We start from the raw sequence: 22,446 nt of genomic DNA, 5'->3' as shown, positions 1-22,446 counted from the left end.
TGGGGCCTCTCTCTGCTTGCTCAGCAGCCATACAGAAGTTCTGATTGAACCAGATGCTGTCTGGGCCCAGGAGGCATCTCAGAGCAAGGGGGCGCTTGCTGCTTATCTTCCCTCTCCCTAGTGCCTGGTTTCCAGGGGCAGGCTCTGGGGTGGATGGGTGTGCAACAGTGGTGTGTCTCAACAGGTGAATGCCACTGTGCCCCTGCTGGGCCGCTCGGGGCTGCTGGGGGAGCTACGGAACAACTTGTTCACAGACGTGGCCTGTGGCCGAGGGAAGAAGGCAGACAGTACCTTCTGCATCACGTCCTCCGGGCTGCTGTGCGAGTTCAGTGACCGGAGGCTTTTGGATAAGTGGGTGGAGCTGAGAGTAAGTACCTCTGCCTCAGTGGGCAGGGGCTGCCCAATCTCAGCTCAGGGGAACTGATGCCTGTGGCTCCACTTTAGGGGCTGGGCCCTCATGCATGCAGGAGGGGACCCCAGGAGAGAGAAGCTTGGGGGAGCCAGAGCTTGGCCCAGTTTCAGCCCATGGAGATCTGTATAACTGCTTCCTCTCTGCTCTCTTTCTGTCTGTCTTTCCCCTGCTTTCCTCTTCTGCTCAGAACACAGACACCTTCACAGTAAGTGGTGCCTAGAACCTCCTCTCTTTCTCATGCTGTTTCTTTCTCTTTGCTGGGCTTTTCCCACTTTGCCCTCTTTGCCAAAACCTCTAGTGCCTTAGAAGGGTCTGTGACTCCCATCCCCCAACTGCATGTGGCTGTGGGCCCTCTGGCCACCTGCTGCTGGAGGGAGGGGCATCTTTAGATAACAGCTGAGGGGCTCAGTCCAGAGCAGCTGGGCTGTTTTTCCCTCGTCCATGCCTTGGCTGGTCTCTCCTCTTGGCAGGTGACTGTTGAGGAGGGTTTGGGCTGGTGGCCCTTGCTGACCTGAACCCCTCTGCCTGCAGACCACTGTGGCCCACTGCATCTCTGTGAGCCAAGACTACATTTTCTGTGGCTGTGCTGATGGTACCGTGCGCCTCTTCAACCCCTGTAACCTGCATTTCCTCAGCACCCTGCCCCGGCCCCATGCTCTGGGGACGGACATTGCCAGTGTCACTGAGGCCAGGTGAGCTTCGTGGGCCCCCTGCACCCAGCCTTCCATGGCATGCTTCAGGGGACAAGGGGAAGAGTGGATTGATGCCCCAAAGGTTACCAGAAACGCTTCTGTAGGTGAACAAATTTGAGTTTATTGGTTCTTTTTGCAGCCAAGGAGGCCATACACTGTGGGGAACTGGGGCGTGTCTCAGTAAGTGGGTGTTAGGAGGGGCTTATTTAAGATTGGGGCTTGTGTTTGATATTTTAGGAATGGTTCAAGGGATTGAAGTTTTGCTCTGGTTGGATGCTATTGAGAAGAGGAGACAGTTCTACAATTGGACATCTTAATTTTTATTTAAAAGGTGGAAGGAAAAGTCTGAGGCTAAGCTGTAATTGGTAAAGAAGCAGCAGTCAATTGTGATAGAGGAGAAAGAGTGATGCCCAGTCATTTTTGTGGTTTGTACAGTGATCTTGGGTTTATCTCTGCTCAGAAGTGATTATAGAGTAGTCTTGTTTCTGTGTCTCTCTGTCGTGGCCACAGAGTTACGTTGTCTGATGGTGGTGTTCTGTAACGTGTTCTTTAGGAGAATACCATGGCCCAGCAGCTGGTGCCGGGTCAATTTCCAGCTGACGGCTGTCAGGTGCTGCGTTTTTTCTTTCTCAAGCAGCTGCTTCCAAACTTGCAGGTCTGGAGAAGGCTCCCTATGCTCTGCTCCTTCCTTTGTGGTTGACTTCTTTTTTCATTCCCTCCAATCCCCCATTTCATCACCTCCTCACTCACCAATTTGCCCTGTTCTCTTCTCCACAGTCGCCTCTTCTCTGGAGTGGCCAATGCCAGGTATCCAGACACCATTGCCTTGACCTTTGATCCTACTAATCACTGGCTGTCTTGTGTATACAACGACCACAGCATTTATGTTTGGGACGTGAGGGACCCCAAGAAAGTGGGCAAGGTGTACTCGGCTCTGTATCATTCCTCCTGCGTCTGGAGTGTGGAGGTATGTGGGCTGGGCTGCTTGAGACTGACCAGGTTTGCTGGGATACCATTGTGAGGATGGAAAGTGGGCATCCACACGTATGATGTTAAGCTCCTGCTGCCTCCTTGTTTCTCCATCAACATCCTTGTATATCTGCATATCCTCAAATGGGTCCTGAGGATTGAGCTTGAATTTTAGTGCTTATATATCTCAGTGTGCCCCTGTCCATCCTTAGCTTTGCCTTGTCCTGGGCTGAGTGATCTGCAATAAGTTACTGAGCCTCAGTTTCCTCAGCTGTAAAATGATGTACCTGATTAATCTAATTGTTCTAAGAAATTAAATGAAATAATGTAAGTGGGAGACATAGAAGAGTGCCTGGTACATAGTAGGTGCTTGGTTAATGTGCTTCCCCTTGGTGATTATGAAGAGTATCTAATAGTTATGGCTTGCTTACTATATGGCAGACACTGGGCTAAGTCTTGGCCAGTGTTATCTCTTTTATCTCATTCCCTTCCATCTCCAAGGGATGTTCCCTAACTACAGATCTGACTTTGATCCCTCTGCCTCTTCAGGTCTACCCTGAAGTGAAGGACAGTAACCAGGCTTGCCTGCCTCCCAGTTCCTTTATCACTTGTTCCTCGGACAACACCATTCGCCTGTGGAACACAGAGAGTTCCGGGGTACATGGCTCCACCCTGCATCGAAACATCCTCAGCAATGTGAGCCCTGAGGCCTTAGGGCCCTCACTCCACATTTAATACCCCCATCCCCTCAACCTTCACACTTCCTTCTCAGGAACTGGGTCCCCAGGCCTTGATCCTCCAGCTCTTATTTGGCCAGGCTCTGTGAGCCAAGGGTTTATCTTGTCCAGCATTTCTCTCCCCTTGCAGCTGTACTGGATCAGGCCTGGCTTATCCATGTCTTCTCCTAACCTGCTCATAGGACCTCATTAAGATCATCTATGTGGATGGGAACACTCAGGCCCTGCTGGACACTGAGCTGCCTGGAGGAGACAAAGCTGATGGGTCCCTGATGGATCCCCGTGTAGGCATCCGCTCTGTGTGTATCAGCCCCAATGGACAGCATCTAGCTTCAGGGGACCGTATGGGCACACTTAGGTAATGCTAGGCCTGGATTGGGTACTGACTTTGCCTCCCATGGCGCAGGCTGGGGGATTTAGGTCCCCAAGGTCAGAGCTGTAGGAAAGTTTGACTCAAAAAGATTGAGGAACAAGATATTTATTATAAACAAGGGAAATATAACTTTACAACAAAGAAATCCAGCAGAAACCATCTTAACCAAGTGATCCAGGTTATATCCTCATATGTGTGGATAAGAAGGATACAGCATTGTTTTTTATTCTTGCCAAAAATGTATAAACTTGGTCCAATAATGAGAAAACATCTGACAAACTCAAATTGAGATACATATGAAGAGTAACTGAACAATAATCTTCAAAAGTGTCAAGGTCACGAAAGATAAAGAAAGACTGAAAAACTGTTAGAGACTCCAGGAGACTAAGGAGAAGTAACAACTAAATGCAATTTGGACTCTGGATAGGATCTTGGATCTAGAAAAAGGACATTGTGGAAAAAGTGGTGAAATTCAAATAAAGCCTTTAATTAATAGTATTGCACCAATGTAAATTTCCTGGTTCTAGTAATTGAACTTTCGTTATGTAAGATGTTAAATTAGGGAAAGCTGGGTAAAGGAAATATGGAAACTCTCTGTAGTCAGTGCAACTTTTCTCTAAGTCTAAAAGTTCAAAAATGAATACAAGTAAATTTTTAAAAGGTTGGAGGAGAAGATATAGGAGAGGGAAGCGGGTGAGTCTCTCCTCGTACAGCCTGGCAATGACCTCTTTCCTCCTCTCCTTATCTTTGCAGGGTGCACGAGCTGCAGTCCCTGAGTGAGATGCTGAAGGTGGAGGCCCATGACTCGGAAATTCTATGCCTGGAGTACTCTAAGCCAGACACAGGTAAGGAGGATGCCTGGTACCTAGCCCAGAATGGTACAGGATAGGTTCAGAATGGTACAGGGCTCCTCCAATCTTGCTAGTGCCACTTATATCTATCCTGGTTCTTGGATGTGGGACTGAAAATCGTTGGATCATTTGGTGTCTTTGTGGGTTTTGAGGAGAACAATATCATCCCTACTCCATGGTTCACTTGGCTTAGGGATATGGGGTTCAGTGCTTGCAGGCCTCTTTGCTGGGCCCAGATAGGGACCTGGTCTGGGCAGTCGTGGGCTGATGGAGTTCTTCCAACCCCAGGTCTGAAGCTACTAGCATCAGCGAGCCGGGACCGGCTGATCCACGTGCTGGATGCTGGACGGGAGTATAGCCTACAGCAGACACTGGACGAGCACTCATCCTCCATTACCGCTGTGAAGTTTGCAGGTGGGGCAGGGCACTTGAGACGCGTTCTGCCACCTACCACCAACATCCCCCACCCCCACTGCCACCTGCCGCCATGAGATGGGTGTGCCAGTCACAGAGGAGTGTTGGACAGCAGCTGGGAGGCCCGGGGCTGGATGGGAAGACAAGTGGAATGTAGACTCACAGTCCAGGGGACCCAGAGCCCACAAGGTTGGCTGAGGATGGGGAGAAAGGAAAGCCTAGCTTTGGAGGGATGCATTCTGATGTAATTGGTTGTCCCAGCCATGTAGAGTAGCTCGATAAGGGGAACATATGGAGGGAAGGCAGAGGAAAGGCAGGCCCCCCTTGTGGTGACAGCAGTGGGAACAGCTAGGCGCCCCTCCTTCATAGCCAGCGATGGGCAAGTCCGCATGATCAGCTGTGGAGCAGACAAGAGCATCTACTTCCGCACTGCCCAGAAGGTGAGGCTATGGGGCTTCCCTGCATGGAGCAGCGGGTTGGGGAGGGGCACGGTGGGGGTCTCTACCATTCCCCTACCTGAGGTTGCAAGAGGTGAAGGGAGGTAAAAGTAGGGCTCTCTGGGCCTGGTGAGGCATTTGGATGCAGGGTCTGTCCCCTGCAGTCTGGAGATGGAGTACAGTTTACACGGACACATCACGTGGTACGGAAGACGACCCTCTATGACATGGATGTGGAGCCCAGCTGGAAGTACACGGCCATCGGCTGCCAGGACCGAAATATTCGGTGGGCATCCCCTTCTCAGACCATCTGACCACATTCCTTCATGTCCGAGGGGGTCAGCTCTAGGCAGCTCAGTCCACATGTCTATCTTTTTGTCCAGGACTTTGTGCTCCCTTCAGCCTACAGAATGAGTACTTTGCCTCACCCAAGAGGCTGTAGCCCCTTTGGTGTTGGGGAGTGGCTCCCAGAGAAAACAGGGCTGGGAGTGAATGCTGACGTTTCTACCACCTAGGTGTGCTTGATTGTGACCTCCTCCTCATGTGAATGAGAGTGTGTTTCATTACAGGATCTTTAACATCAGCAGTGGGAAGCAGAAGAAGCTATTTAAAGGGTCACAGGGTGAGGATGGCACTCTGATTAAGGTAAGGGCCCAGTAGGATGGGCACCAGCTAGGGAAGCGGAGAACAGGGGTGCTACGTAGAGAGGGTCTGGTGCTTCCCATCCTCTTCTAGTTGTGTGTCCCACTCCTCAGGTGCAGACAGACCCCTCAGGGATCTACATTGCCACTAGCTGTTCTGACAAGAACCTCTCCATTTTTGACTTCTCTTCAGGAGAGTGCGTGGCCACCATGTTTGGCCACTCAGGTAAGTATAGCCCCAGTACTGTACCCCTGGAACTTTACTCTTTCTTCACTTAGTTTCGTGGGACCCAGCAGAGCTGCGTGCTCTTCTACTCCAACCAGCCCCCACCTCCACTGTTGGGACAGAAGCTTGGCTGGGACTTGAGGGTGGCTCATGGGCCATATTTTTTGTTCTTCACAGAGATTGTCACTGGCATGAAGTTTAGTAATGACTGCAAACATCTCATCTCTGTATCAGGGGACAGGTGAGCAGAAGCCAGCTTCCCTGAGACACACATTCTTCCTCTGTGCCACAAACACCCCGTTCCTTCCCCTCTCCTCACTTCAGTGATATCTCTGGGAAGTAGGACTGAACAGAGATATTTCTTGGCTGGGCCTGACTGGCTCTAGAGGGTGGCTCTGGTTTCCTTGCCAGCCCATGGAAAAGGGGTAATAATGGTGTTGCCACCACCAGAGTCCTACCCTACCGCTCCTAACCCAACTCTGTGGCTCTTCCCCAGCTGCATATTCGTGTGGCGCCTGAGCTCTGAGATGACCATCAGCATGAGGCAGCGTCTGGCTGAGCTGCGCCAGCGTCAGCGAGGTGGCAAGCAGCAAGGGCCATCCTCTCCCCAAAGGGCTGCTGGACCCAACCGGTGAGAAGAGAGTATGGGATATGGGCATGTGGTGGGTGGGCATCCAGATTGCTCGCTGTGATCTCACTCCCTTCCTCTTTGCTCTGTATCTGCCATTCAGCAACTCTGTATCTCCCAACACCTGTTTCTCACACATAGACCCATGATGTTGGCCTCTTCCCCTACTGAGTTTCCTCTCCCCTTGTCTTGGACTCAGGCACGAGGCCCCATCTAAGCTCTCTGCTGGACCAGCTCTCTCATCAGATAGTGACAAGGAGGGAGAAGACGAGGGCACCGAAGAAGAAGAACTTCCAGCTCTCCCCATCCTTGCCAAGGGTACCAAGAAAGAGCTAGGTCTGTGGAAGTCTGGTATGGGGCCAGACAGGCACCAGTTGGCATAGTTTTGCCCTTTCTGGGACTGTGGGGGTGAGAACAGTGTGAACTAAGGAAACAAGCATCATTGTGGTCATGTAGGGTATGGGCTGGTGTGGGGCCAGGGCTCCCGGGTGGGTGGGTAGGAGACACTCTGATTGTCTGTCTCTGTCTAGCCTTGGTGCCCAGCCCGGCCCTGCCCCGAAGCCTGTCCCACTGGGAGATGAGTCGGGTGAGTCACTATGGTTAAAAACGCCCTTCCAAGGTTTCAAGAGGTGAAGGAAGTTGAAAGCAGGACTCTCTGGGCCTAGCAAGGCATTTGGGTGTAGGTTCTGCCCAAATGCTCCACTCCTTGTGTCCAAGGAAGGGTCTTATGCAGGAAGTTGGTGCAGCTGGGCTGGTCCCAGGTTAAGGATGATGAAGCCCAGGTATTTCCTTCCTGTGGGCCAGGCGAGGTGGCCTGCGAGGGTTAGTCACCACTATGGGAAGTGTTCCACTTGTTCAGCCTTCTGGGGGCCTGGGAGTAAATGTGGACAAAGAACAGGTAGAGGTGGAGGTAGGGAGTAGAAAAGCGGTGTCTGAGCTGAACAATTAGGACTAAAGTTAAGAAAATCAAAGATCCAAAGAGCAGAAATCTAGAGAAACTAGATTTCTAAAGACCCCAGGTTAAGAGGTAAGCTCAGAACTTCCAGAAAGTTAGTTAGAGGAAGAAGGCCATAAGAGGACCTACTGAGTGGCTGCTTCAGGGTAGCCAGCAGGAGGATGAAGGCTTTCAGAGCAGGCCCCGAGGCAGCCCAGCCCTCCCTTGTTCCGTGTGGAGATATCAAGCACCAGCACCTTCCGTCGTCAGCAGCAGTTCCATGGGACGATGGTGGCCTGGTATCTCTGGTGTGTCCTGACCAGGCCAGGGGTCTGAAGGCTGGGCTCTTGGTTTGTCCTTGGTGCTGTGCGTGGACTTGGGGGCCCCGTTGGGGCTGTTCTCAGAGTAGGGGACTTTTAGAGACTCCCAGCTCTGAGGTGTCCGTGATACTAGGTGAAGACTGAGACCAGAAGGTTCTCTAAGACAGGACGTAGAGTGAAGCTAAGAGCAGGAGCTCTGAAGCCAGACTGCATGAGGTGTAACCTGCAGGCAGGCCGCTTACTGTCTGTGGGACTTGGACAAGTTACTTAAGTCCCCTATGCTTCAGTTTTCTCATCTGTAAAAATAGAGATAATAATAGTACCTACTTCAGAAGGTCGTTGTGAGGTGCCTGGCATGCAGTAAGTGATATATGAGTGTTTGCTGATACTATATGTGATTGTTATTGTGACTTCTCTCCTACCCCTGCCCCACACCAGGCACAGGAGACGGTGGAGTTCCTGGACCCAGCTCCTGCAGCCAACCAGGGACCCAGAAGGAGGGGGCGCTGGGCTCAGCCAGGCGTGGAGCTCAGTGTTCGCTCCATGCTGGACCTGCGGCAGCTGGAGACACTGGCCCCAAGCCCTCGGGACCCTAGCCAGGACTCGCTGGCCATGACCCCATCTGGTCCTGGGAAGCATGGTCAGCAGGCCCCGGAAACCTCACATGCCAGTCAGGTGAGCCAGTTTTCTCCCAGCTCCCTAGAGATCTCTAAGCAGCCTTAGCCAGGCTTGTACCAACAGCTGGGGCCTGAGCACTGGTCCAGCTGTGCTTGCTCTGTCCCTGTGGCACACGGGTAGTCTGAACTGCAAAGTCAGGGTAGGGCTGGCTAGGCTGTGTGATATGGTGATTGGGGTGGAGAAGCAAAGGGTACCCTTTGTCCTGGGCTGGCTTCCCTGGAGGGCTCATGATATTAAGTCATGGCTGGAGGTTGGCAGCTCATAGTGCTAATATAGTTCTTCCAGAAGCTCAAGAACACTAGTTGGAACCCAGCCTGGCTTCTTGGTGTCTGTCCTCAGAGTTGGAGTATGCAGCTTCCCCTAGAATTGGTGCACACTAAATCCTTGCCCACCTTCATCTTTTTTCCTAGACCCTCTCTCACATCAGCAAGCCCAGTAACATCCCTCTGTGTGTTCCCAGAGTGAAAATCTCCCTCGGCTTCAGCATTCCCAACCCTGTTCCTGCCCCCACCTTATCCGATTGTTATCCCAAGAGGAAGGGGTCTTTGCCCAAGATCTGGAGCCTGCACCCATCGAAGATGGTATTGTCTACCCAGAGCCGAGTGACAGCCCCACCCTGGATACCAGGCAAGGATCCTGCCCTCACCAGACCTCTGGGGCCATGGAGCCCCCAGTCTTCCCTTCCCTCCAAGTGTTCTTTAGTTAGGGGAGGGCTGGCCCCAGGGTACTCAGCGCTTGCCCACCACTGTACCACTGCCTCATCCCCAGTCCTACCCACAGGTGGGGGAGAAGGAAGGCAGGAGGCCAGTGCTCACCCCTGCTCACTGCCTCTCTTTTCCCCTGCTGGCCTTCCTGGCAGTGAGTTTCAGGTGCAGGCACCAGCCCGAGGGACTCTAGGAAGAGTGTACCCAGGCAGCAGAGGCTCAGAGAAGCACAGCCCTGATAGTGCCTGCTCTGTGGATTTCAGCAGCAGCCGCCTTTCCAGCCCTGAGCACCCTAATGAAGGTGAGGCTGCAGTGCTGAGGGAGGGCTAGGACCATGCAGTGGACTGAGGTGGGAGTGGAGGCTCTGGTGAGAGATGGGTGCAGCATGATGCTTCTCTCCCCGTCCCCCACATCCAGACTCTGAGAGCACGGAGCCCCTGAGTGTGGATGGCATTTCCTCAGACCTTGAAGAGCCAGCTGAGGGTGATGAGGAAGAGGAGGAAGAGGAGAGAGGCACTGGCTCCTGTGGGCTGCAGGAAGGCAGCCCCCACACCCCAGACCAGGAGCAGTTTCTAAAACAGCACTTTGAGACTCTGGCCAATGGGGCTGCTCCAGGTGTGGTCAGAGGGCCAGTATTTGGTCACTGCAGTCTGCCCTTTGCCCCTCCTTGCCTGGCTGAGAGGGAGGGTCCAAGGGCAGGCCATGGCCTGGGGTTGCTTGCTAGGGGAGGTAGAATCTGGGGCAAGGGCTTGCTTCAATTTGTGATTTCTGTCACCCTGACAGGGGGCCCAGTCCGAGTACCAGAGAGGACAGAGTCTCGGAGCATCTCTTCACGATTCCTGTTGCAAGTGCAGACACCCCCACTCAGGTACCTGTCCTCACAGCAGCTCTCACTCTCCTGCAGGGAGCTCCGACTCTCCTCACCTCCCTGTGCTCCCAATAGGCCCATCCTGCCCCTGGGGCAGCACACAGCCCTCCTCTCCAAGGCTTCTGTCTCCCCATGCCCAATAGTATTTTGCACTCCAAGTTTTGGGACAACAGGCCTGGCTGGCTTTGTGCCTGCCCTTCTCTCCTAGCTCCTCTCTAATGCTGTGAGAGCTTCTCCTCATCTTGGCAGGGAGGAGCCCTGAGCCTTCTCTGGGCCTTCTTCTATGTTTCCTCCCTCTAGGGAACCATCCCCATCTTCCTCAAGCCTGGCACTGACGTCGAGACCAGTCCAGGTGCCACAGGCTTCTGATGAGCAGCTGAGAGGCAATGGTGCCAATCCTCCAGGAGCACCCCCAGAGGCAGAGCCCTACGCTGGAAACCCTGGCCCCCAGCAGGCAGCTCCTGTGCTGTTGCCACGACGCCGTCTCAACCCAGACAGCAGCTGGGCCCCCAAGAGAGTGGCTACAGCCAATTCCTTAGGTGGACTCCAGAAAGCCCAGTCTGTGCAGAGTCTGGTGCCACAGGGTGAGGAGCCAGTGTGCTCAGCTCCAGGGTGCGGGGCATGTGGTGCACTTGAGCATGCTAGAGGAAGGAGGGCCAGGTGAAGCCTTGATGTGTCACTGTGCTTGCCACTGGGTGTCCCTTAAGTGGGTATATACAGGGCACAGCAGCTCCTAAGGAACTGAGCATTAGCATCTGGGACATCTTCCTCACCACCTGACCTGCATATATCTCTGTCTCTTCTGCAGATGAGGCCCCTCCACCAGGCCCATTGCTCATACGGGGGATGGAAGCTCAAGAGGGCCTGCGCTCCCTGCCCCAGGCTGATGGGCGGCTGTCTCGGCCACACTCCTACCAGAATCCCACCACCAGTTCTATGGCCAAGATATCCCGCAGCATCTCTGTTGGGGAGAACCTGGGCCTGGTGGCCGAACCTCAAGCTCCTGCCTCCATCCGAGTTTCACCACTGAGCAAGCTAGCCCTGCCCACCCGGGCTCACTTGGTCCTTGACATCCCAAAGCCACTGCCTGATCGACCCACCCTGGCCACATTCTCACCTGTTACAAAGGGCCGGGCTCCTGGTGAGGCAGAACAGCCTGGCTCTCCAGCAGGCCTAGGAAAGGCTCACAGTACATCTGAGAGGCGGGCCTGTTTGGGAGAGAGTACCACTTCCAAACCTAGGACAGGGTGCCAGGCTCAGCGTGGGCTCAACATCCCATGTGCCCAGCAACTGCCGGTCAGCAGTCTCTTCCGAGGCCCTGAGAACTTGCAACCCCCACACCCTGAGAAGACTCCCAGCCCCATGGAATGCACCAGGCCAAGGGCAGCCCTGAGCCAGGACTCAGGTGTGCACAGCTCCTCAGCTCTCATCTCCTGCCCCATCCTTTCTCTCCTGTCTCTGTTGGCCGCTCTCTGGCTCCACCCTATTTCTGTGCATCCAGCCTATGGCGTTTATCGTCTTGTCTGCTCCTGTCTCGGTCCATAAGTCACACCCCTGATGGTGAGACACTCCTGCCAATCTTCATGATCTCCCTGTGACCCATTTGCCCCTTCAGTGCCTTCTGGCCCCTGGGGCTGGTGCTGGCTCTTTCCTCTGGACCTTGTTTTCTGTGTGGTTTGGGAGGGTGTTGGGAAGGAAGGAGGCAAGAGGAAAGGACTGAGGGCAAGTAGAGGGGGTGTGATGTGGGGAGGTAGGCCTCTCCTGCTCTGAGCGGCCCCTGGGTGGGGAGGCCTGAAAGGGCAGCTTTGCTGGGCCTTCCTGAACTGAATCTGTCCCTCCCAGAACCAGCAGTGAGCCTGGAGCAGTGCGAACAACTTGTGGCAGAGCTCCAGGGCAATGTGCGCCAGGCTGTGCGGCTCTACCATTTGGTATGTGTTGGTTACCCACCACAGGGAGACAGAGCATGTCAGGAGGGCTAGCTGAGACTCCAGAACATAATGATAAGGCTTTTCCACTGACGGATGGGTGGGGCAATCAAGAACATTCTGAGTAAGCAAGTGGGTTAGAGGCCAGGCCAAGCCTCTTGAACTGAGCACCTATTAGTCATTTCTGGCTAAGAACTGGAGACTTCCTCAGACAGGAGGGTGGGGTGTAGAGAGCCCACGTGTCCTAGTTTGCTCAGGATCATCCCGGTTTATGCCTGTTGTCCCAGTGTAATTATTAATAGCATCCTTTTTAATATTCAGAAACTATTTGCCCCCTCCCCACCAAGATAGGGGACAGTTCAGCAGGGCCCAAGCCTTGAAAGAGGAGTTGCTACCAAGACGTAGATGGTGCCATAATCTGAAGGGTTCCTCCTTTGGGGTTATCCCCAGAGTCTACCTCCATCCCATAGCCTCTGGTCATAGTTGCTGATCTTGGAGCCAGCTGGGCGTGCAGTCCCTTCTCTGGGGGCAGGCTAGACCCAGGCGGGGCTCCTCTCTATTATACATCTGTTGACAGGCCCCTCCACTGTTCCTCCAACTCACTTCCGGGGTCCCGTTGCAGGTGGCTGGCTGCAAGACGCCCTCAGCAGACCAAAGTCGCATCACTCAGCTCCTCAGAAACACCTTCTCTTCACTACGGCAGGAGCTAGAGGCCCTGGCCGGGGCAGTGTTGTCCAGCCCAGGAGGGAGCCCTGGGGCTGTGGGGGCTGAGCAAACACAGGCCCTGCTAGAACAATACTCAGAGCTGCTGCTTCGAGCTGTGGAGCGTCGCATGGAACACAGACTCTGAGTCTCAGAAGCTTGTCCCAAGTGAATGCTCCCCCTTTTCCAAACTGTAGTCCCTCCTCCACTCACCAAAACCTGTGGGCGTACTTGGAGTGGATAGTAGGGATCAGTGCTCAGAGGGGAAGCAGCTTTCCCAGCAGCTCCTCGTGGGGCCCCTGTATTTATTAATTTATTTCCTTGACCGTTGCCTCACTTTCTTGGGACTCCTGCCTCCACAGCCCCTCCAGTGGCTCATGCAGGGGTAGGTCTTAGGTTTTTGTCATCTTGGTGCTGTGAGGAGTAGGAGGGCAGCCTGCCCCATCTGGGCGAAATCGGGAAGGGCTGGCCCTCTCTTCTTAGAAGCCATTTGAAATTACTGCAGGGATCAGCTCCCTGGGGTGGAGCACACACAGGGTATTTGGTGGGGTAGAGGTGAGAGGCAGTGTAGTGTTCAGTGCCCTCCAGCCAACAGCAGAGCTTCACCTCTACCTCCACTTCCCCTCCCACACCAGCTGCACTCCCCTGGCTGCCAGAGCGGGGCTTGTCTGTCTTCCCCAGTTCCTGGCAGTTCAGAAAGGCAGAGCCCTCTGGCCCAGGGTGTTCCCAGCCGAGTTGTTAGCAAAGTCTGAGCCCCCACATTCCACTCCCGTTCCCCTGCAAGGGGGCCCTATTATTGTCTCTCTCCCTGTGCCCCCTTTCTCTCCTGGCCAGAACTTGTGGAGCCAGCTGTGGGACGTTGCTGCAGGACAGTAGAGCCCTCTCCTGGGCAAACATGAAGCCCTGGCCCCCTTTCCTTGGCCCCTTGGTCTTTCCTGTCCTCCAACCCTGGTCCCCTCCAACCCTGACAAGCCCAGAGGCCACCTTCTCCCTGCATCCTGAGTGATGCTCAGTCAGAAGCCTGTTGGAACTTCCCTCATGGTTTACAGGGTGCTGGCCCACCTTCTAAGGACCTTGGCCACAGATGCAATCTTACACATGCACGCACGAGTGTTCATTGCTAGAGTACTTGGCTGGCTGATGTGTGCCTGGTTTCCTCTCTTCCCCTGCCCCAGCTTCACCACCCTGGCTCATGTGGAACTCCTATCAAGGAGCATGAAAGGGGATTCAGGTTTACACACTAAACCTGAATTCTGGATTCTTGGTGTCCACAACCTAGCTGACGTGAGATGATGGCCTGTAGGGAACCAGGTTTGGGTAGAAGGAGCCTCCTCAAAGGGAGTGCTGGGCACCCAGGGTGCTCTGGATATGGGAGATTGAGGGGAGGGAGGCATGTGGAACTGCAGCAGGGGCCAAGAGACACACTGGAAGGGTAGTAGGCGGGACAGGTAAGTGGTAGAGGTGAGGGGATAGATTAGAATTAGAGGGCAGTTGTTAGGAGTGAGGGGAAGGAGATGGGGCAGAGAGGGCAGGTAGAGTAGGACCAAATAGTGAGGCAGTTGTTGAAGAGCTCGGGTGAAGAACATGTGTCTCTGGGCCCCGCTGCTTCCCTCTGCCTCAGGTAAGTCAGGGCAGGTTTAGCGCAGCTCCTGGCCAAAAAAGCCCATTCTCTCATGGACAGACCTTTGGACCCTGCTCACCCTATAGGCAGAGGCGTAGGAAGAAATTGGATTCTGAAGGGTGCCCAGATCTGTTTGCTTCACCCTGAGTGCAGCAGAACAGATGTAACCTGTTTCACCCCACTATTTGCTACCCCACCTGCATGGTTCAACTACAGAGAAATCCTGGCCCCAAGAACCCTTGCAGCTGAGGGTGGAGCCCTGGCAGGGCTGCAGCTGCTCTTGTGAGGGTTAGAAATCCACCGCCACTCTCCGAACCGGCACACGAGCCACAGCCCACCCAAAATACGCCTCGGGCCTGGGCCTCTGGGCTGGGTTCTTAGCGATCCTCAGCCAGCCTGTCCCTCGAGAGGAGGGAGCTACACTCCTGCTAAGGTTTGTGAGAAGGTGGCCGCCCTTTCCCTACCCCTAGCCCAGTGTGGGGCTCCTGAGGCCGGGTTGGCGCCCGTCCCCTTCTGCATGTCTGAGGCCACTGGCAACTGCCGCCCCGTCCAGATTTACCCTGACCCAGTTTTGAAAGCCCTTTATTTATAACTTTTATACTTTGTCAGACCCTGGCGCTTCCCTCCCCAAATCTCACGGGGCAGAGGCTGTTTTTAACATGTCCATTTGTATTGATGTATGAACTCGTCAATAAACACAATCATTTGTTAACTCTGGGATGCCAGCGAGTGGGTCAGGCAAGAAAAGGCATAGCTTCTTACTCGCCGCTTGGACAGCAGAATCCGCTGTGCGCCGGAGGGCCGTGGGGAGGCAGTGGTTCGAGGCAGCGGGATTCTAGCGGCGGGAGCAGGACGACGCCTCGAGGAGGGCCTCCGGGGGGGGCGGTTGCGTGAGCTGGAGCCGCGGCGTCAGGCCTCAAGGGTAGCGGGGCCTCCGGGCCCTGTCTCAAGGGAGGAGGGCGGGGCCTCAGGGCCGTGTCCGAGGCGGGACGGGGCCTCGGGGGCCAGGGCTCTAAAAGAGGGCGGGGCCTCCGGGTCCGGGCTCGAGAAGGAAAGGGCGAGGCCTCGGGGCGGTGTCCCGAGGAGGGGGGCGGGGCCTCGGGCCCGGACTTAACAGGAGAGGGCGGGGCCTCGGGGCCGGGTCCCGAGGAGCGGTGGGCGGGGCCTCGAACCGGCAGCCCCGGCGTCATGGCGGAGGCGGCTTTGGACGCCGTGCGGAGGGAGTTACGAGAATTCCCGGCCGCGGCAAGGGGTGAGTGAGTTAGCTCAGAAGCTTTGGCGTCCTTACTTCGCCCGCCGAACAACCTCAGGACACGGGAGGGGCCTTGGGTATGCCGGGAACCCGGTCCCGGAGTCGGGTGCGCCCTGGTCCTTGCTGGGCCGCTGACACCAGGGTGCACCCTAGTTCTGGTGCTCAAGGAGCTCAGAACTGCACGTGACTGGTGATGGCCCCTCTCGGATCACGCTTCTGTCGCACACCCCGCCCCCCCAGCCCCATGAGTGAGTCCTCACCTCCCTTCTTCCCGTGTTCGCCCATCCTCATGGCTTCCTGGGGTGACTATTGAAATTATTTCCAAGACCTGGTCCAGCTTTACTTAACCTGGATGCTATCCTATTCCCATAGTCAGCCTCGCACTGCATAATCGGGCAGTCTGTTGCCCTTCCCTGCCTTTCCTGTGGTGTTCTTCTTCAGGTGGTCGGATTCTCCCTCTCTGAAACCCTGCTGGAAGTCTGTTCTGGAAGAGACTCCTCTAAGCTAGGAAGGGTGCGGAGCTTTGGGGGGATTGTAGGCAGTGACCCCTGGCTCTTCCGCTGCTTGGTTTCTTGTTTTTCTCCCTCTCTGCCTTCCTCCCTCCCTCATCTCTATTTTTAAGGATTTCTTACTGCTGAATAGCAACACAGGCACGTGGTTTAAAAAACAACGGGTGTATAACCTAAAGTAAGCCTCCTTCCAGAAATACCGTGTTTATATCCACGCAGACATATGACTACATAACTCCCTTCTTATGGAAACGGTAGCCTGCCAAACACACTCTTCTGCACTATGTCCTTGAAGATCATTCCATATCCTTCTAGCTCAATCTTAATCACACTGTTGTTTTCAATAATGCTGCAGCAAATACTTTGAGTATTCATTTAAGACATATTTATTAAGTACCTCAATGTGCCAGGCTCTGTTCGTCGTGTTTAGGGTACATCACTGAACAAAACAAACCTCTGCCCTTGTAGAGTTTACAGTCTAAGTGAGGAGACTGACAGCCATCGGCACAGGAAATGAGTAAATTATGTACTAGAAGAGCTATGTTAGAAGACAAGTGCTATGGGGAAAAAAGTAAAGCAGAATAATGGGGCTCAGGATGTCGGGGTGGGGGCATGTTACGAGTTTAGATGGTCAGGGTAGGTAGGCCTCCTTGATAAGGTGACATTTGAGCACAGACTTGAAGAAGGAGAGCGTGAGCCTCACAGACATCTGAGAGAAGAGCCTTCCAGGTAGAGGACAGGGCTGGGCAAATGCTCTAAGGCGTGAGAGTGCCTGGTGGGTTCAGGGAACATTGAAAGGCCAGTATGCTTGGAGCAGTCTGTGCACATGAGTACGCCAGTATTTTCCTTGGTTAAATTCCTAGCAGAAGAATTCTTGGGCCAAAGGAATTGTTTGGATCCCTTTTCAAATTCTGTCACTTTGAAGCCCCCAGAGGGAACAGTGGCCATTCTCTAAAGGAAATCTATTAAATGGTGAGAAAGTAAAACAAATAATTGCAGAAAATCCAAAAGGTAAGAAAAGAAAAAAAAAAAAAAAGGCAGTTTCTACATGTTTTAAGAATCCCAGTGAGAACAATAAGGAGATTTCCTGAGCCCAGATCACCTCCCAAGGTGGCTGCTTTGGTGAACTGGTATGATTGGGAAGGCCCTTGCCAGATTCCTCCCCCTCACTCCCTTATCTACGTGGCAGGTTCCATCTTGCCTCTCTAGCCAGTGAAACAAGCACACATGCCAGCTCTTTCCTTGGCCCACCAGAGGCTTCCCACTCAGTTCCAATTTTTTTTTTTTTTTTGAGGAAGATTGGCCCTGAGCTAACATCTGTGCCTATCTTCCTCTACTTTATATGTGGGACGCCTACCACAGCATGGCTTGGTAAGTGGTGGATAGGTCCACGCCTGGGATCTGAACTGTTGAACCCTGGGCCGCTGAAGTGGAGCACACACACTTAACCGCTGTGCCCCCGTGCCGGCCCCTCAGTTCCAATTTTTGATCTAAAGACATTCACTTTCCGACTGATTGGAAGGCAGGGATGACGGGTGTGGAAATGCAGTTATGAGAAAACATGACCTCAGAGGTGAAAATAACTGCAGTAGCTGTTCAGAGTAGGATGCAGTCACTGCCCATTGGGGGCCAAGACATTCAGGCTCTGTAGACTTCCAGGATGAAGGTAACAAAGCAAAGCCCTGTGCCAGGAGAAAGACATTCCAGTCTGAGTGAGCAGCAGGAACAAAGTTTGGCACCCCTTGAGTAGAGAGTGTGTGGTAAGGGGCAGGCACCAGACAGGAGGAAACCAGACTGGAAAAGTAGGTTGGTCCTGATCACAGAGCACCTTGAGTGCATGCCAGGGCAGACTGGATTTCGTGAGGAGTAGTGGTAAGACATCAAAGGATTTTTTACTAGGGGCGTGACAAGATGAGATTGCACTTTAGGAAAATGACTGGGGCCAGGGTGAGGGATGCTTTGAGAGGGAGTGGAATTAAGCCAAGAAAACCAGTTGTTCACTGCAAGATCTATCCAGCCAGAAGATGTTGGAGACTTTCATTCTACCATTAAGCAAATATTTACTGAGCACCTACTATGTGCTAGGTAGTATTCTAGGTGTCAGGGATACGTCAGTGAACAAGACAAGCATCCCTGTCATCAGGGGACTTACATTCTAGCAAGAGAGAGAGACCAATTAACAGTTTGGATAAGTGAAACATCTAGTGTGTTAGATGATGACAAATGATAGAAAAAAAGGCTAGGGGTTCAAGGATTGCTGGGGGCAGGTTACAATTTTAAGAAGGGTGGCCAGGGAAGGGAGCCTCATCGAAGTGACATTTGAGGACCCCGAGGAGGTAGTTTGAACGTGGATACCACCAGAAGAAAGAAGGAGAGGATGGTTTGAGAGACATAGAAAGTAGAATCAAAAGGACACCATCAATAGGATGACAAGAGTGAGGGAGAAGGAAGAGCCCAAAAGAGATTTTTATTAAGAGTGGCACAAGGCCACTACAGACATCTGCACAGGTGGTACACGGCTCAGCCCGCAACGTGCCCAAGTGCACATGGCAGTGCATGTGTCTGAGGACGGTGATGCTGTTGAGTAAGACTGAAAACACAGTTCAGCCCTTGCTTTTCCTCCACTAGTTTTGTGTAGTAGTCTGTCTCCCCAGTTAGGTTGTAAGCTTCTTGAGGTGATGCTTGGATCACCCCTTAATACCTCCACATTGGCCGAGCCAAGTACTGAGCACATTCTGGGTGCTCAGTAAATAGGACTCTTGGAGGGTGCTTTCAACCCGCCCACGCTAGCCCGTGGCTGTACACACTCTGGAGCTCTCAACTCCGCCTCAGTGGCTGACTTTCCTCGTGGATGCTAGGAGGTTGGCCACTCTAGAGTGGGAAAGCCAAGGGTCCACTGTGCAGAGCTGGACATGGCCCCATGGAGGGTTTGGGTTGTGGACTGAGCAGCAGCCCCTGGCCCTGTGGACTCTTATGGCCCATCCTGGTGTGTTTGTGGGTGCTTCATGCCTTCTCCCTTAAGTTTCCCTCCTCATTCTTCAGTTCGTGGTTGTCCCCTGGTCACCTGTGGGCCTTGCTCAGTGACAGAGTATGGCCCCAGGGAGGGCATCTCTTATGCAGGCAGTGGGGCAGGGACTGGAGGCTGTTGGCTTCAGCACCCCACCCCCTTCTTTCTCTCAGAGCTCAGTGTGCCTCTTGCTGTGCCCTACCTGGACGAGCCCCCCACTCCACTGCACTTCTACCGGGACTGGGTCTGCCCCAACAAGCCCTGCATTATCCGCAATGCCCTGCAGCACTGGCCGGCCCTCCAGAAGTGGTCCCTTCCCTACCTCAGGTGGGGGCTGCCCTGGGTGGGATTGGGGGTGGTGCTTTGGGCATCTGGGCGTGGGCTGAATGTCCATTCCTCCAGAGCCACAGTGGGCTCCACAGAAGTGAGCGTGGCCGTGACGCCAGATGGTTACGCGGATGCTGTGCGAGGGGACCGCTTTGTGATGCCTGCTGAGCGCCGCCTGCCCCTGAGTTGTGTGCTGGACGTGCTGGAGGGCCAAGCCCAACACCAAGGGGTCCTCTATGTGCAGAAGCAGTGCTCCAATCTGCCCACTGAGCTGCCACAGCTGCTGCCTGATGTGGAGCCCCATGTGCCCTGGGCCTCCGAGGCGCTGGGTGAGTGGAGGCGGGGGCTGAACAGGGAAGAGATGGGAAGGAAGGAGTCCACCCTCCTTGCTGCTTCTCTCCCTGTGCTGAGGACTTGGCCCCTACTCTCGGCCCCACAGGGTCAAGTTCCCCGGTCCCCACGTCATATGGACAAACTACTGAAGATTGCTGCCCTTCCTTCCACCCCAGGGGACGGAGGGAGGGCCCTCCCAAGCTCACCCACCTCTGCTCCTTCTCCCTGTTCTCTCCCTGGAGCCCCTCTGCTCCCTGCTCAGGTTCTGGCCCGGCGCCACTGCATGGTGGTTATTTCCATCTTGGCCTTCAGGGACACCCACTCCTAACTTACCCTCTTCCCTCTGACATGCAGGAAAGATGCCTGATGCTGTGAACTTCTGGCTGGGGGAGGCAGCTGCAGTGACATCTTGTAGGTGTCGGGAATGCAAAGATCGGGGAGGGGGTGAGGGAGGAGAGAAGGGGAGGCCAAGAGTGGAAGACTGGGCCTGGATAGAAGTCGAACTGACTGCTCTTTAAGATTTCCTCTGGGATTCTGGGGCTCAGGTACAAGAGAGAGCCAGCCCTGACTGCTCAGATGGGGGAAGTACTCATGGCATTGGGGATGGAGAGCACTATTTCTTCTAGATCCCTAGAAAGCTCTCCTAGGCCAGCTGGGTCAGAGGGTAGACTCTGGAGAATCCTGTTTGCATTAATTTTCCTCTGGTAAATATGAGCCCAGGGCCTGGTGAGCATCAAGCCTCTGATGGGCAGAAGTCTGAAATCCCCGCCAGATTCCTTGGCACCCCCTTGAGGCTACTCCAACTTTGCATGCTCTTCTATTTCACTGTAAGCTGTCTTGGGGTGCAAGGCCCCTCCTGTGCCCCGCCCGTCATAACCCTGCCCCATGGGCCTTTGTGTTGGCAGTACATAAGGACCACTATGAGAACCTCTACTGTGTGGTCTCGGGAGAGAAACACTTTCTGTTACATCCGCCCAGTGACCGGCCCTTCATCCCCTACGGTAGGGGGCACAGCCTGCAGGGGCTGGGGATCAGGTGGCCCAAGGTAGAGGAGGGCAGCGAGGGCCCCAGGCATGAGGTGTGGACTCAGTGTCTCCACTGCACGAGGACCCCTGACCCTCTTGCTCCTGCACCCAAGGAACAGGTGAGGGTGGCTGGCAAGCCCCAGGCCATTTGAGGTTTCCCACACCTTTCTCCCTCTGGCTTCAGAGCTGTACACACCAGCAACCTACCAGCTAACTGAAGAGGGCTCCTTTACGTTGGTGGATGAAGAGGCCATGGAGAAGGTGTCTGTCTTGTTCCTGGGACCTGGGCACAGGGAAGGGTGGGAGCCTGGGCTCTGAGGAGCAGGCACAAAAGAGTTGGGGAGGTGGCACTTTGCTCTGAGGAATTCCTAAGTCTGGGGCCTCCCAGTGCTGAGCAGGGTAGGGCCTGTGGTCTTTACCTTTGGAAGGGACACAGCTGGAAGGCCTGGGGACTTTGGGCCTGCTCCCTGGCATCCATTGTGTCCCCAGGTGCCCTGGATCCCACTGGACCCCTTGGCTCCGGATCTGGCCCAGTACCCCAGTTACAGTCAGGCCCAGGCCCTTCGCTGCACGGTGCGGGCTGGTGAGATGCTCTACCTGCCGGCCCTGTGGTTCCACCATGTCCAGCAGTCCCATGGCTGCATTGCTGGTAAGGAGCTGCCCAGGTCTCCCAGGGGCAGCCCTGTCCAGGTGCAGCAGGGCATCTGGGGGATGGGCTGGGGAGGCTGTAGGTTAGAGGAGGGGCCCTTATGCTCAGGTCTCCCTTCTTGCCACAGTGAATTTCTGGTATGACATGGAGTATGACCTCAAGTACAGTTACTTCCAGCTGCTCGACTCCCTCACAAAGGCCTCAGGCCTTGACTGATGGAGCCCTGGTGAACAGTGCCAACAACAACTCTGGGAAAAGGTTGAACCCTTCCTGGGCCGGGTCCATTCTGGAGGCAACCTGGAGTGAGGCGTGCTGGCTGCCGGCCCAGCTCGGCTTGGGATCAGCTATGGAGGATTCCGGGAGGCAGTCTGGAGGCCCAGGAGGTGCCAGGCAGGTCTGGGTGTGGGCTCCCAGGAAGTTGCCACACAGGTGAGGCTGCAGCCTGTAATGGAGGAGGAGCAGGGCTGCAGGTGCAGCACCGCCACTCGCCAGCACTGTGGCCGTGACCTTGGGAGAGCTGCTGCCACAGAGCATTGGTGTCCTGTCTGTAAGATGGAGATAATGATGGTTCCTACCTCCTGGGGTGTTGTGAGGCTTGGAGGTGACATCTGTGTGGAGGTCATGGGGCTGGCATGGCAGAAGTGGTCAATAAAAGGCGGCTGTGGTTCGTGTGTGCTGTGACTCCCTCTCACATTTGCCTCCCATGGTCTGGGGAGGGCTGGAAGGTTCACGTAAACATTTCAGGGTGACCCTGGTTGGGGGTGACAGCTGGGTCCAGGCCTGAGCCTGAGGAGCTTTGCTGCCAAGACCCTTCTGTCCCTGACAGCCATCACAGCCCCTCTTGGGGCAAGCAGGTCGACCCCAGCCATGTTGTAACTCTGGTGCAGACCCCATTGACTCAGGGCCTGTAAAGCTATTCCTAGGTTTGCTCTGGCCTGTGTCCTCTCCTCTTCCAGCTCCAGGGCAGCTGGTGGGTCTGGTGCCCTAAGGGTCACCCCGTTTCTCCCACAATAAGCACAGAAACCCGTGCTCCTCCTGAGGCTGTTCCCCTACGGAAGAAGTGGGTCTCCGTGTTCGGACTCCCTCCCTCCTCACACCAAGCCAGCCCTGGAGACCCGGAGACGGAAGAGCTCCCTTCCCCGAATGCCAACCCATGCCTCATCCCACGCCACCCAGCACCCAGCTCCGAGGGTGGAGCCAGCTTGGCGTGTG

At 54.6% G+C, this 22,446-nt stretch overlaps 2 protein-coding genes across 10 annotated transcripts in view; both read left to right on the top strand.

Moving 5' to 3' along the window:
* The window catches only part of MAPKBP1 (mitogen-activated protein kinase binding protein 1), a 49,813-nt gene extending 34,969 nt beyond the window's left edge, over positions 1 to 14,844 (top strand). For 3 of the 9 annotated variants that reach the window (XM_023619523.2, XM_023619541.2, XM_070239054.1), the window contains 25 exons: positions 185 to 367; positions 600 to 617; positions 944 to 1,104; positions 1,882 to 2,071; positions 2,623 to 2,769; positions 2,993 to 3,168; positions 3,937 to 4,028; positions 4,323 to 4,448; positions 4,818 to 4,888; positions 5,050 to 5,171; positions 5,455 to 5,530; positions 5,641 to 5,752; positions 5,930 to 5,993; positions 6,249 to 6,383; positions 6,580 to 6,716; positions 6,911 to 6,966; positions 8,073 to 8,309; positions 8,773 to 8,939; positions 9,172 to 9,317; positions 9,434 to 9,631; positions 9,800 to 9,884; positions 10,185 to 10,468; positions 10,693 to 11,289; positions 11,727 to 11,812; positions 12,432 to 14,844. In XM_023619523.2, the coding sequence (XP_023475291.1) occupies positions 185 to 367; positions 600 to 617; positions 944 to 1,104; positions 1,882 to 2,071; positions 2,623 to 2,769; positions 2,993 to 3,168; positions 3,937 to 4,028; positions 4,323 to 4,448; positions 4,818 to 4,888; positions 5,050 to 5,171; positions 5,455 to 5,530; positions 5,641 to 5,752; positions 5,930 to 5,993; positions 6,249 to 6,383; positions 6,580 to 6,716; positions 6,911 to 6,966; positions 8,073 to 8,309; positions 8,773 to 8,939; positions 9,172 to 9,317; positions 9,434 to 9,631; positions 9,800 to 9,884; positions 10,185 to 10,468; positions 10,693 to 11,289; positions 11,727 to 11,812; positions 12,432 to 12,659 (3,894 nt within the window). In that variant the 3' untranslated portion in view covers positions 12,660 to 14,844. The remainder of the gene's footprint in view (positions 1 to 184; positions 368 to 599; positions 618 to 943; positions 1,105 to 1,881; positions 2,072 to 2,622; positions 2,770 to 2,992; positions 3,169 to 3,936; positions 4,029 to 4,322; positions 4,449 to 4,817; positions 4,889 to 5,049; positions 5,172 to 5,454; positions 5,531 to 5,640; positions 5,753 to 5,929; positions 5,994 to 6,248; positions 6,384 to 6,579; positions 6,717 to 6,910; positions 6,967 to 8,072; positions 8,310 to 8,772; positions 8,940 to 9,171; positions 9,318 to 9,433; positions 9,632 to 9,799; positions 9,885 to 10,184; positions 10,469 to 10,692; positions 11,290 to 11,726; positions 11,813 to 12,431) is intronic. The other 6 variants (XM_070239052.1, XM_023619531.2, XM_070239057.1 and 3 more) reach the window with 3 other exon arrangements.
* Positions 14,845 to 15,320: 476 nt separating this feature from the next.
* Positions 15,321 to 21,450, top strand: JMJD7 (jumonji domain containing 7). Its single transcript, NM_001204232.1, has 8 exons — positions 15,321 to 15,384; positions 19,074 to 19,227; positions 19,303 to 19,556; positions 19,915 to 19,971; positions 20,466 to 20,561; positions 20,770 to 20,846; positions 21,075 to 21,234; positions 21,362 to 21,450. The coding sequence occupies exons 1-8, from the start codon at positions 15,321 to 15,323 to the stop codon at positions 21,448 to 21,450; spliced, it is 951 nt and encodes a 316-aa protein (NP_001191161.1).
* Positions 21,451 to 22,446: the final 996 nt, after the last annotated feature.

Source organism: Equus caballus, chromosome 1 (assembly GCF_041296265.1).
Source record: "Equus caballus isolate H_3958 breed thoroughbred chromosome 1, TB-T2T, whole genome shotgun sequence".
Lineage (NCBI taxonomy): Eukaryota > Metazoa > Chordata > Mammalia > Perissodactyla > Equidae > Equus > Equus caballus.
This window is presented reverse-complemented; position numbering and strand designations above follow the sequence as displayed.